General features: G+C 38.4%; 1 protein-coding gene across 2 annotated transcripts in view; it reads left to right on the top strand.

Moving 5' to 3' along the window:
* Positions 1 to 13948, top strand: part of Lrp1b (LDL receptor related protein 1B) — a 1858137-nt gene that overhangs the window by 902152 nt on the left and 942037 nt on the right. For both annotated transcript variants that reach the window (XM_087899923.1, XM_087899922.1), the window contains exon 7: positions 13447 to 13609. In XM_087899923.1, the coding sequence (XP_087756049.1) occupies positions 13447 to 13609 (163 nt within the window). The remainder of the gene's footprint in view (positions 1 to 13446; positions 13610 to 13948) is intronic.

The raw sequence follows: 13948 nt of genomic DNA, 5'->3' as shown, positions 1-13948 counted from the left end.
TCATATTATATCATATAATATATATCATATATTATATTTTTATCTATATATTTTATATAGAAAACACATACACAAATACACAGACACACACATATATTTGACCAAAATCAGAATTATTTCAAGAAACTAAATCCAAATGGTCTTTAGTTGATGAAAGAACAAATTAGACAAATGTAATATGACATATAAAAGTATGCTCTGTAAAGTACAACAGGTATCTTAGTAGACATTAAGTGGTAATTTGTCTTCATCCTTAACCTGGTACAATTATCTTAATTATGACAATGAGTTTTCATCTATTTTAGCAAATTAAAAGTGAAATACTGAATGTTTTCTGGAAAAATTGTCAGCCTCCTAAAATGTTCATATCATTTCTGAAATTCTGGAGACATATAAATAATTAAGACTTAATATTGTGTTGCCAAGTTGGTAGAAATCAAAAGAACAAGTGATGTGGGTAGAAGAGAGGGAAGGGAAAGAGGGCAGAGGAGAAGGAAAAGACATAGGGAAAAGAAGAGGAGAGAAGGAGGGGAGGGGAGGGAAAAGAAGAAGAGGGAAGAGGGAAAGAGTCAAAGGAGAAGGGACAGAGAGTAGGGAGGGGAAAAAGAAATGTTTTTGGTTTAAGAAGTATATAAGTTGAGCAAAATCCATCTGTCTACTTACCACTAATGTACCAGGCACAGGTCCATGTCTCTGTGATATTTGGAAATGAAAGTGAAGCAGAGCACAGTGAATGCTCCTAGTAACCAAGGATAACTGAAAAAGGTGATTGAAGTTAAAAACGTATTTGCAGACAAGAAAAGAAAGAACCAGGAAAAGGTTGCACATTGGCATGAGAAAAACTGGGAAATCATGTCTACCTAGCCACAAAAGAAGAAATAATGGAGGGCTGTATGGAGTCATAAATTCATTGCTGCTCTTACTGGGGATTAAGGGGCAGTAGAGTTAAAGTGGGCATCTCATGACACACATTGTGGCATGAAAAGCCAAACTTTACCCCTCTTTGTTTTTTGTTGCTCTGATGACAACCATGATATAAAACAATTTCTGGAGAAATGTGTTCATTTTATCTTACAACTCACAAGTCAGAGCGGATCAGTGAGGAAGGTAGCATAGGGACCCAGGGAAGGAACTTGAAATCAGGAACTGAATCAGAGACCATTGAAGAATGCTGCTTTTTTGGATTATTCTCCATGCCTTCCTTAGCCTTTCTTAGGTCATCCAGGACCATTTCTTATGGCTGGCACTACCCACAATAGCCTGTGCCCTCCTCTATCAATTATTAATAAAGAATATGATCTATAGACTTACCTATGGGCAAGCCAAAGGAAGCATTCTCTCAGTTGAGTTTCCTTTCCCCAGAAAACTCTAGTTTGTATCAAACTGACAAAAAAAATCATAGAGGACAGGGTCATTTCATATGTGTTCTTAAGAGAAGCTGTGTGTGTAAACTACTCTGCCTGCGAGGACAGGTACAGGTGGCAGATGTGGGAGCACAGCTGTGCATATTCAGTCCAGAACTGTTTGTGGAAGGGCATAACATATTTATGTCATGGGTTCAGTGTGCACGTGTGGACCAAGAATTGGGGTGTATGTTTAACAGTCCGAACAGACATAGCTCACTGCATCTCCTATTGCCAGAAGGCTTGCTCTCTCTTTGGGGCTCGAGAAGAAACATCTAACATCATTTACCATGGTTGACTTACACTTTAACTTTCTAAGTATTTGCAAAATACTTGGATATTTTTCATTGATTATTGGGAAAGTTAGCACTTGAAAATCTTCTGCCTATTGAGAAGACTTCTACTTGGAAAGTTACCTCCTCCTTTTTTGATCCTCCAGTGCCTACTTATCCCTACATGAACTTCCCAGGAAAAGATGAAATTGGGAAAGGAAAGAACTTTAGATAAGGAGGTGAAGAAAGGCACTAACTGAGGGATTCCAGACTGCTTCTTCTCTGGAAAGGTGAAAGGAACGTTATGTTCGTGTGCAGGGGTTATAGGAATGAACAAAAAGTGTGTATGTGAAGGTAATATAAGAGTATAATGTATTAGAAATGTCAAGGTTTCAGGTTTTTGGCAGGGATTCAAACCAGGTTTTCTGTTTGAGTATAATTTCTACTCTAGACCATCAGAGATAATTACATCTTTTTATACTGGAGTTCCATTATAGGTAAATATCAGGAAGGTTGAACTGTTGCAGAGGAGTGGTGTTCAGAAGAAAACACACTACACTTTCAAGATGTAATAGAGGGACTGAAATGATGGTATCTTAGGGTTTATTGTGGTGGAGAGACAGTACAACCAAGGCAACTCTTCTAAAGGGAAACATTTAACTGAGGTGACAGCTTACAATTCAGAGGTTCAGTCCAGTATCAACATGGCAGAAATAAAGGAAGCATGGAGACAAACCTGGTGCTGGCTATTAGTGATCAGAAGACAACAGAAAGTGAACGGGCATGGGCATATATGAGACCTCAAATCCCACCCCTATGTGATGTGGGAGTTACTTTCATGTGCTGTGATCACCATTAATGAATAAAGAAACTTCTTGGACCTATAGCAAGGCAGAACTTAGGTAGGCAGGCAAAGCTAGAATGAACACTGCAACAAAGCAGAACGGAGTTAGAGCCGCCATGGATCCACCACTGGAGATAGACGCACTGTAACTTTGCTGGTAGGCCACAGCCTCATAGTTATATACAGATTAATAGTAATGGGTTAATTAAAATGTAAGAGTTAGCCAACAAGAAGCTAGAGCTAATGGGCCAGGCAGAGGTTTAATGCATACAGTTTCTATGTGATTATTTTGGTTCTGGGAGGCCGGGATGAACAAGTGGCCTCCTGCTCTTACACCTATGGTGACCTTCATTCTCCAACAAGGCTATACCTATTCCAACAAAGCCATAGGTCCTGACAGCACCATTACCTATGAGTTTGGGGGAACAATTAGATTCTAACTACCATATTTCTGGCCTGGACCCCATAAATTTGTAATAATATCATAATGAAAAATGAATTTAGTCCAATTTCAATAGTCCCAATAATCTATCACAATCTTAACAGTATTTGAAAGTTTCAACTCTTTTCTGAGATTCATACAATCTTAATTTTTGTGTGTGAAATTAAAAAGTAAACTTTAATTATTGACATCAACTTTTAACATGTGATTTTTCCACTAAAAACGATAGTAAAGAAAGTCAGCTGTTAAAATAGAGTTGGGGACAAAATGCTGGCCTGTGATATGGACTCAAAGTTGCAATTCTTTGGCTTCCTCCTTAAAAAATGCCAATTAAGCATTATCAGTTAATTTTTATCTTTTTAAAAGGCAGCAAATCAACACTACAATTCAAGCCTAATCTAAAGTGCACCCGAGAGTGAAGCATATCCATATGTGGAGTGGAAAAGATTTTCAAAAATCTGTATCAGATATATGATCTCCAAATGTTCAAATAAACAACCATGCCTGGTCTCAATTGAAAAGCTTAAGATATCTCAGTTGCTCTTGGATCAGCTGACTTACAGACACTGTCTTTTACCCTGTCTCTGCCCCCTCCACACATAGTTTCTTACCACACTTTCAGCTTTTTAACTTGTTTCAACTGCTTATGCTTAATACCCAAGACTCAGGCCATTGTACTACAGATTTGTTTCTACAGCAATAACTTCTCAGATCCTTATGAGCTATTCAATCTATTAACTGTAAAATCAAAATACTTACAACACACATTGGCAGAGGATATACATTACCATTTCAAAATATAGGGAAGGGAGCACAGTAAAGAAATACTGGACCAAAAATGACAAAAAATTACCTGGGCCAACTTTAAACTCGGCATTTTCATGTCTGATGTCAAAGTACCTGACTGCAACATCCTTTCTCCTCTGGGACTTGTTCCATTCTATTAAAGGAGCTCACCTCAGCAGGTATCCTATGACTTTGGCATCTCTAGGATCTCCAAGGCAATTCAACTTTACAGCTTAATGTAATGGTCTCTCTAGACCTCCATTCAGGGACAACAACCCTGGCACATGCTTGCTTTCAGTGGCTCTCCTTAGTCATGGAGGCAAATTCAGTAACCCCTTTTTTTCTATCCTTAACTCTCAAACCAGAACCAGGTGACTAAAGTTCTAAAGTTTTGCTATTTGTTGGGGCTAGAACATAGCTCCTTTGTTCAATTATATGTTCACCAGCTTTCTGTTTTGGAGTGTTACCTGTGTAAGCTAAGCTGATCTTGGATTTCCTCTGTGACCAGGCTGGACTCAAATGCAAATATCTGCCACCCTGTGCCTTCCAAGTGCTTGGATTAAAGGTGTGCACCACCACCTACCTCTAAATTTTTCCTTAGGTCCTTTTCCCAAGTTGAAAACATATTTGGGTAGGGTCATGCCCTGAGATCATCACTCCATTTCTAAATCTATTTGTCTCCTTGAACACAGGATTTATCTCTAGTCTATTTCCTAGTTTCCTTTTTCTTAATCTATACACTTTGTGGGTTTTTTCTCAGTTTATTCATTTTAATTATAAATCTTCATTAGCGTTACCATTGATAACCTTTCAACAGAGTATATGCTTGGTTGTTTTGAGATTTCTGCTGCCAACAACATTGATCCAATTCTCTTCACTTTAGCTCAGGCAGACTTTGGACAGAGGCTAAATAAAAGCAACCACATTCTTCAGCAAAATATCACAAGAATGATATCTAGGCAGCACACTAAAATTCCTCTCCTAAACCTGTAGAGCCAGTCCCTGACTGTTCAAATAACTCTTAATACCACTGTCTTCCATGCATCTACTTCCATGAAGTAGTACTTCACTACTTTCCTAACCCAATTTACCAAAGTTCAAATTCCTCCAAACAAAAACATGGTCAAGCAGAACAGTACCCTAGTCCCTGTTACCAGCTTCTGTCTTAATGTTTCTACTGTTGTGAAGGAACATGATCCAGGCAACTCTTAGAAAGGAAAACCATTAAATTAAGGAGATGACTTATTGTTCAGAGATCTGTCCATTATCATCATGGCCAAGAGCATGACAGCATGCAGGCAGAGGTGGTGCTGGCTCCATCTTAATCAGAAGACAACAGGAAGTGGACTGAGACACTGGGTGTGGTTTGTACATATATGATCTCTAAGTACAAACCCACAGTGACACACTTTCTTCATCAAGGCCATACCTACTTCAACAAAGACACACCTCCTAATAGCACCACTCCTTATGAGCTTATGGGGGCCGATTATGTTCAAACTGTCACAAATTGCTTAAATAGCCAAGAGTATATACTGCTCTTCCAGAACATCGAAGTTATATTCCCATTACCCAAGTCAATTCATTCACACTGACCTATAACTCCAGGCCTGTGGCCCTTATGGACATATACATGACATACAATCACACCAACATACCACACACACACAACACACACAGGACTAAAAAATATAAGAAAAATCTTAAAAGGCAAAGCGATAGGCTTATCAACACGTTAGTTTGTCTTCTCTTTGGGGAGGAGGGCCAACGGTCTCATATTTTCCTGTTCTAGTGTATTCTTATATTCTGGGAAATCTTTCTCATTATTGGTGCTCATAAATTTGGAGACCAGTGAGACTGTGAGTGTGTGATATCTGTGATGACATTTAATAAGCAGCATGTACTGTCTTAAGAATTTGAATCTGCCTCTACCCTATTTCCTCTTAGCCTTGAAATAACTCTGCTCAAGTGAGAAGGAAACACGGAACACCCAACAAACCCACTTGGAGTTTATTAGAGGGTGTGTATACAGGCCGGGGAAAGTCAGTGTGCAGAGAGAGAGAGAGAGAGAGAGAGAGAGAGAGAGAGAGAGAGAGAGAGAGAGAGATGGCGTGACCAGCTTTTAAAAGCTGCCTAGCACATGAACAATGCCTAGCACATAGCACTGCCTAGCACATGCAAACAAGGGGTTGGTGTGACTATGTCATATACATATAATGGGGCTCATGCATGTGTGTGGGTCATGTAGGGCTCTTTAACATCCTTGGGGCCATTAGGCACTTCTGCCTGAGGGCTTGTCCACACATGCATGGCCCTAGAACCAAGACGTGTCAGCCTTATTGTGGCTGAAATCATAACAATGTTACCTTGCTAGCGTTACAGGTGGAGGAAGAGGACTTGCGGAAGCTTCAAAACCCATCATAAAGATCAAGATAGATTTCGTTTTTGTTAGCATATGTTTTGGACATAGTGGTTGATTTCAAAGAAAATTTTATAACTTATATCATGTACATTGACTGTATTTATATCCCTTTACTCTCTCCTTCTACACCTACCTTCATGATTACCCTATTCCTTTGCCAAAATAATAGTTTCCTTTCTGCTTTCATTTCATTTAATATCAATATCCATGAATATGTTCATCGCAGGTCTACTTATGAAAAAAAATAAAACATGGTGCTTGTCTTTCTGAATCTGGCTTATTCCACTTATGACAATTCTAGTTCCAAATATTTTTATCAAATGTGATTTTGTCCTTTTGGTAGTTGGTAATAAAACCTCCTTGGTGTTACCACAGTACCTTCATAATCATGTTGTAAGACACCTGTGCTAACTCCAAAACATGGCCCCTGTGAATGGTACTGCCACATGCACAGATGTGCATTCATCTCTGTTCTCTACTGACTCACACTTCTTGGAGTATTTGCCCTCGAGTTATATAACTGGACTATGGGACATGTAGTCTCTCTCTCTCTCTCTCTCTCTCTCTCTCTCTCTCTCTCTCTCTCTCATGTTTTTGAGGAATTCTCATACTAGATTTCTAAGTATATGTGCTAATTTCTAGTTTCTGCTTCTCACCATTAGCAGTGTAGATGGAGCCTCTTTTCCCTATGTCCTAGTCTGCATTGGTGGTTATAAGGCTTTCCTAATATGAAATAGAATCTCAATGTAGCTTCGATTTTAATTTCTCAAAACCAATGTATTTACTCAACTTTCTATGAAATGAGACTTTTCAGGAATTTAGTAACAAGCCAGCTGTGGTGGCACATGCCACTAATACCAGCACCCAGGAGGCCAGCCGAGTTATCTCACCAGGACCCTGCCTCAAACAACAACAAAGGGAGACAATGGGAGATCAAACTTCCAAAAGGTTGCTTCTGTACTCCTCGGTTTTATCTTGACTCGGAACTAAACAAATGGGATGCTATAATAGTTAAAGATTGGGAGGGGCATTCAGTGAGGACCATCTGTCCAGACTCTCCTTGCCTTGTCTTTGTAACAGTCCTTCATCTCAGCAGGAGACAGGGCTCCTAAAGAGGGAAGGCCTTATGACCAAGTAATGGGAAAGGTAGGTCAGAGAATTTCTTTATAACCAGTGTCTATACAAAAAGTGGGGAATATTTGAGTTTAAGGGATTTTAAAAAGGGTTTTTTATTGAAATGCAGTTATACCCCTCTCCATCCCTTTATGAGCTGCTAGAGAAAGCAAGATTTCCTCTTATGATGTGTCTTCAGAAAGGTGGTTCTACCTTTGTGTCTAACTTTTGTGAAATGGGTAGGAATCAAGCAATGGGCTGGGAACAGAGAGTCTCTGTTTCTGAGGCCTTGCAGACTTTTTTCCTAAACAAAACACACTGTAGCTAGTTGTTAGTTTCCGATCACTTGTGTTTTCTTTATCTTTTTACTTGCTAATTTTCTTGCCTAAAGGCGATGTCTAATAGCCCAAATTCTCTGTTTTAAATACAAATTACAGTAAAGACAGAAGGAAACATCAACTGTGTAAAAAGAAACTAAACCAATTCCCACAAATACTAAGCATTCTGCTCATTGGACTTCTTCCCTGAAATCTCACTGCTTCAAGAGTAGATAGGTGTTAGTTAACAGTACTTATTCTTCCGGAGTAGAGCATCTTTGGGAAATGATGAATTACAGACAGGTGTGGATTTTGCCATGCAATATTTTCTTTGTCTAAAGTTACAGTAGCATGTACTAAAGCCATCAGCTTCACATGCATAAGGGATGGGTGGATGAATGGGCCTGGTGCTTACTGAATCAAACCAGATTGTCTGAACTGTGCCCGATGGAATAATCCCAGCAAAACCTACGGCCCCAGATTTCTTGAGACAGGGAAATAATTGATACTTTTTTATATCCTGAGTGCTGGAGTCGCTGGGGAAAATAAGGTTTCTGGTAGTTTTAAGGGACTTTTAAATGTTTGTTGTGACATTTAAGCTGTACAGTGTGAGACTGTTGCTGATGGCCTGCAAATGTATGTCCAATGACTTGCAATATCTATTTCCTGTTTATCATTATAGGCCATGATAGGAATGCCCACAAAATTGCTGCTGTCTCTCTTCTTTTCTCTAGCAGTCTAGCATCGTGAAAGCTAATGCTGGCACGCATATCCATGATAGTCTCTCTGCTGAGAGAGCATCATTCAGAAAAGTAGCCTATTCTGAGAAAGAAATGTGAGGACATGAAGTAGAAAAAACTGTATGGGCTCAGATTGCAGGAGGAGGCTTTTAGTGGGGAAGGTGTAAACACACACACACACACACACACACAAAACACAGTTCTTCCTTAAACTGGGGAAAGGGATGGTTTATTCTGTACAAAATATGACTGGCCATATCTCAGGCCAAAAAAAAAATCCCAAATACCACATTACAATGCACTTACACTTCTGTGGCATTTTATTGTAACAGAACAAATACAATTAGATAGATAGATAGACAGACAGACAGACAGACAGACAGACAGATAGACAGACAGACAGATAGATAGATAGATAGAGATACATATTTCAAGTATATTGGTGGAAATAACCAGCAGTTAGATTACAACAATGTGGAAAATATTCACCATGGGTTTTAGCTGCTGCTGCTAACTTTCATAGCTAGATCTTGACACTATGGATTTGTACTTCCAGAAGAATTTATCTAACAGTCATATATGAAGAATAATTGTATCAGAAGTTGCTAATGAATGACTACTTAAAGGCTAAGGTAACCCCAGATAGTTTGACTCTGGACCTGCAATATTAAAACTCTTACTATCATTGGTATTCTGATCAGTTGATCATCTTTGTAGAATATGTAATATAAGTACAAATTTTCCTGGAAACTTAAGTCAACAAAGAAAGAATTTTCTTTATTTGTGACTGAGTTTCTCAAGTGTAGACATATGCAAATTTGCGTAAGATAGGAGAGATTCACAGAGAAAATCACACAAATCTGTTTAAATGACAAACGAGCAATCAGAGGAACTGAAGACATGAGCATTTTCATACTTGCTTGATGGGGCAAGGAAAGTCATAGGAAGACAAGATGGGCATATTTGTGTGCTAAAGATAATAAAGTACAGGAATCTTAGTAATTAGAACCATCTAATAATCCGTTCCGGGGCCAGTATAGATAGCATCTCTCACTTGAGGGTCTTCTGATCTGCCTCAATTAGGGGGTGTCAGAGAACACCTCAAATTCCTTTAGCTTTTAATATCAAGCCTGCAAAGATGGCTTACCTCGTTTACTTATCTGTCAGCATTACCCATAGCTACTTGAAGAGGTAAGGTTTATTTCACTTGCAGCTTACAGTCCACCATTGAGAGAAGCCAAGGCAGGAACCCAAGGCCTGAGGTTGACGTGGAAACTATAGTCTGTGAATGAGTAAAGGTGGGGCAAAGCATCAGACAGAAGCAGAAATGAGTACCAAAGAGAAATGCTGCTTCCTGGCTTGTTCCTGGATTCATGTTTAGTTATATTTCTTATACAGACCAAATCCAACTGCTTATGAATAGTAACACCACAGTGGGCTGGGCACCCCTCCATCACTTAACAATCTACCTGTGTCACAGACATGTCTAAAGACCAATTTGATGGACATGATTCTTCAACTGAGGCTTTCTCTTTCAGGTGTCTCAAGTTGACAGTCAAGATTGGCCACCGCAGTGCCCTATTCTGGGACAATCCATTCTGAGACATACCACATCATTTAAGGAATCAATCACAGATAAACATTAAGTCTGCAGGAGGGAGTACTGAAATTATACTAGTTCCTTCTTCACTACTCTTAATTTTCATGATTCCACGTTCCTGTGGCTGACATGAACCAATAGAGTACAATAAGATAGCTTGACAGACACAGATGCAGAGTCCATAGTCTCCTAAATTTTATAACATGTTAGTGTAATTTTATTTTGTTGTAAGTTGTTAATTTTCTTTCTTGCTTAATATATAAATAACCAAGTGCCATAGAAGAGTATGTACACATAAAAATAAAATATCCATAGAATTTAGTCCTAACTGTCATGTTACCAATTATCAATGGGACCTTGGCATGTTACTGAAACATAAGTAAGATGCAGTAATATTCAAAAATTAAAAGCATGGAAGACGAGACTGACGTAGATGCACAATTCATTTATACAATTATCGAAGGAGCCAGAGCAGTACTAGTAATGTAAAAGCAGTGGAGAACTGGGCACCCATAAGTACCCTTAGTTATTTAGGGCTTTTACAGTTTGAGGGTAATTAAACTCTTCCATGTAGCTAAGAAGGCTTCAAACTTTCTATGTAACTGAGAATGACCTTGAATTTCTCGTTCTCTTGTTCCCACTTCCCCAGTGCTATGTGTGCAGACATGTAACATCATGCCTGGCTTACATGACACTGTAGATTGAACCCAGAATCTTTCATATTTTAAAAGGTAGGCATTGTACCAACTATGCAACATCTCTAGCTCAATTTTAATTTGATTTATTTTTTATGAATATCTAAAAAAATTAACAAAAGAATTATGGAATAGATGTAAGTGCTTAATATATCATAAAGTTATAACATATAATTGAGATTATTTTTCCTATAACCACAAATTATACACTGCAGATTTATACTGCTATATAAAACTATACTGCAAACTACAGTGTAACAACTATGGAATGATAAAAAAGAAAATGTTCAAATAAAACACATATAATTTTATGTGGCCGTTTTATCCATTATATCTATTAGCAGTTAGTTATTTGGATTTGAAATGAATTGACTAAAATACAATAAATTGATAATTTATTTTCTCAAAAATAGAAGCTAGTATTTGGAAAAGATGATGACCTCTTTATTACATCTCGCAGATAATAAAATAGTTCCATCCTCATTATGTAACATGGTATTGAAATGCAGAGAATTCTTAAGCTTTATTTTCTTTCTTTTTTCTTTCTTCACTGCCTGAGAATGCCTTTGAAGGAATCTGTCACCTCACCTTTGCTTTGTTTAAAAATATTGGGTCCATTTATGTAGGCAAAGTTATCGTAAAGCTTTCTTTTCTTATCATTTCTAAATATTTTCTATCCTTTTATAGTTTTAGTTGTTTGAGAATTCTACACATGCATATAATATGTCTTGTTCAAATCCGTATACCCCCACCGAGTTTCTCCACTATCTCTCCTATCCCTGGGCTCTGATGTGGTGTGCTTTTTCAAACCTGAGTCCACTTGGTGCTCTCTGTATGCTTCTTGGCATAGTACCACCTACAAAGAAACTGATATGCCCTACAAAGGAACCATGAGATTCCAACAGCCCTGTAGACTAGGAGGGATCTTTACTAGTGCCTGCCGCATCCATGCTGGGTTTTAGGTTGTCTTGATCTAATACAGGTCTTGCACATGGACTCATGGGTGCTCTGAATTCATTGCTAAAAAGCCATGTCATGCTTAGCAAGAATTAGTTTGCTGAAAACATCAATTAACTGATCCTTAACATCGTTCTGCCCACTTCTGTGATCCCTGTGCCTTGAAGGATAGGGAAATAAATTAGATGACCTTTTTAGAGCAGAACATCTCACAACTTCTTATTCTCTGTACCACTGGCCAGCTGTGGGTCTCTGTATTAATCAACATTGTATTAGCTATGGTTCTCTAGGTTTGCAGAACTTGTGGAATGAATCTCTCTCTCTCTCTCTCTCTCTCTCTCTCTCTCTCTCTCTCTCTCTCTCTCTCTCTCTCTCTCTCTCCCTTCCTCTATAGTAAAGGTAATCCAACAATGGCTAGCTGTGAACAGAAAGTTCAAGAATCTAGTAGTCGCTCAGTCACGCAAGGCTGGATCTCTCAGTTATTCTTCTGTATATGCTGGGCTCTGGAAGAAGTGGGCTTCACTTCCAGTGAAGAAATAAATGTGCTAGCAAGGCCAAGGAAAGAAGGGCAAGACATAATGTCACTGGGTCTGGCTTGAACACCTGAAACCTCAAAGACCACCCACAGTGAGACACCTTTTCCGTGTCTATTTTCTACTGCCTATGGCCTTGCTACTCACTAGGTTTTTGGCCCAGTTAATAGTTCCAGACTTGACTCTTATTTTGTGTGTTGGTTATAAGTATGAAAAAAAAAAAACATGTTTACTTCCATACCGTTCTTTCTACTATTGTATAAGTGGTTATATATTGTCAGACCAGTCATTATTTTATGAAACAGGATTCATAGATAAGCAAAACTGTTTAGTATTTTCTCTCCAGATCATATGTATAGAACTTTTCAGGTCTATGAAAGCTATGCAGGTTGGTAACAGGGCAATATCTCCATGCTTTATTATTCAAGTATGTGCTATCTTTGGTAGTGGGGTCTTTTCGTTGTCTGGTGGGCAATCAGGTGCAATGGCATTACCTGTGATGTTTGGAGGGTTTATGGAATCCCATTGTCCAATAGATCAAAAATAGGTAGTCCATACTTGGCACTTGGCTTTTGATAGCTTAATGTCTTGAATGTGCCCTTTTCTTCCTATTATAGAGAAGCTCCATTTTAGATATGTATATGCATACGTATATGTTTATATATACATTTGGTTGCTTCCAAAGAAGAATGTCTCCTTATGGCATTTTCAACAGACATTAATGGCCGTTATTCCATCTGTACTCTCTTCTACCCATCCTCCCACCCCCAGTGTATTTACCTCCTCATGTTCCCTTGTCCCCTCTTCCTCTTTATAACACCTGATTTTTAATCTCTCTTTCTCTGAAACTCTATGACCTCTCTTTTCCTTTTTTTAAATAGATGATTGAGAACAACCATTGACAAAAGATATTCTCTCATTATTACAAATGAGCTTTATTGTTGAACTTCTGGTATTCATTGATGAAATGAGATATTTTGACAAATCCAGAAGAATGTTACAAAGTGAATGCCTATATTTTAAGAATAGAAACTTTCTTTTTTCTAAGTCACTATAGCAAAGTCTTTACATAGCAAAGAGACAGCCATGGAGTAGACGTTATTTTTCACATTGCACTCACTTACTTTCACATTGTTGGAATTTTTCTTTGAAGGTTTTTTTTTAAGACATAAAAACAAAACAGGTAAAATAAAAAGAAAGCTAACTAAAAAACCCCCTGTGTTTTAGCTATTTTCTGGGATGGCATGCGCAGACTGTATATTCTGGCTATGATCCAAACATTTGTGTTTGTGACTGAGTTATTCTGCATCTATGTTTTTCAGATGTGGAACAAATGGCAATTGACTGGCTTACCAGAAATTTCTACTTCGTGGACCACATCAGTGACCGAATCTTTGTGTGCAATCATAATGGCTCCGTGTGTGTCACCCTGATTGAACTGGAGCTTCACAATCCTAAAGCCATAGCAGCAGATCCTATCGCAGGGTAAGAACTTCACCTTCAATGTGCCAGGTCTAGAAAAGCTCCCATTAAAAAGGGAGCAAAGCCTAATGTGAGGTTCTGTAGGAAAGCAGATGTTAATATTATGAAAAAGAAGTGTATTGATTTTAGTCCTAGTATTGCAGGAAAAGAAATGGGCCAAAAGTCAACACTTGAAACTTAGTGGCTATTGGCCGCCTAACAGGAGTGATTCCACAGACCTCTCCTGAGACACCAATATACTTCCCTTTTCCCGAAAATTGCTTGTGATCTACAAACAACCTCAGTGGAGTGTCAAGCTCATTTCTGATACTCAACAGGGAACCTTAGAAGTAGCAAGTCTCA

This window comes from Myodes glareolus, chromosome 21, assembly GCF_982192425.1.
Source record: "Myodes glareolus chromosome 21, mMyoGla1.1, whole genome shotgun sequence".
NCBI classification, from domain to species: domain Eukaryota; kingdom Metazoa; phylum Chordata; class Mammalia; order Rodentia; family Cricetidae; genus Myodes; species Myodes glareolus.
The sequence above is the reverse complement of the archived record's forward strand: the minus strand, read 5'-3'. Positions and strand labels throughout refer to the sequence as shown.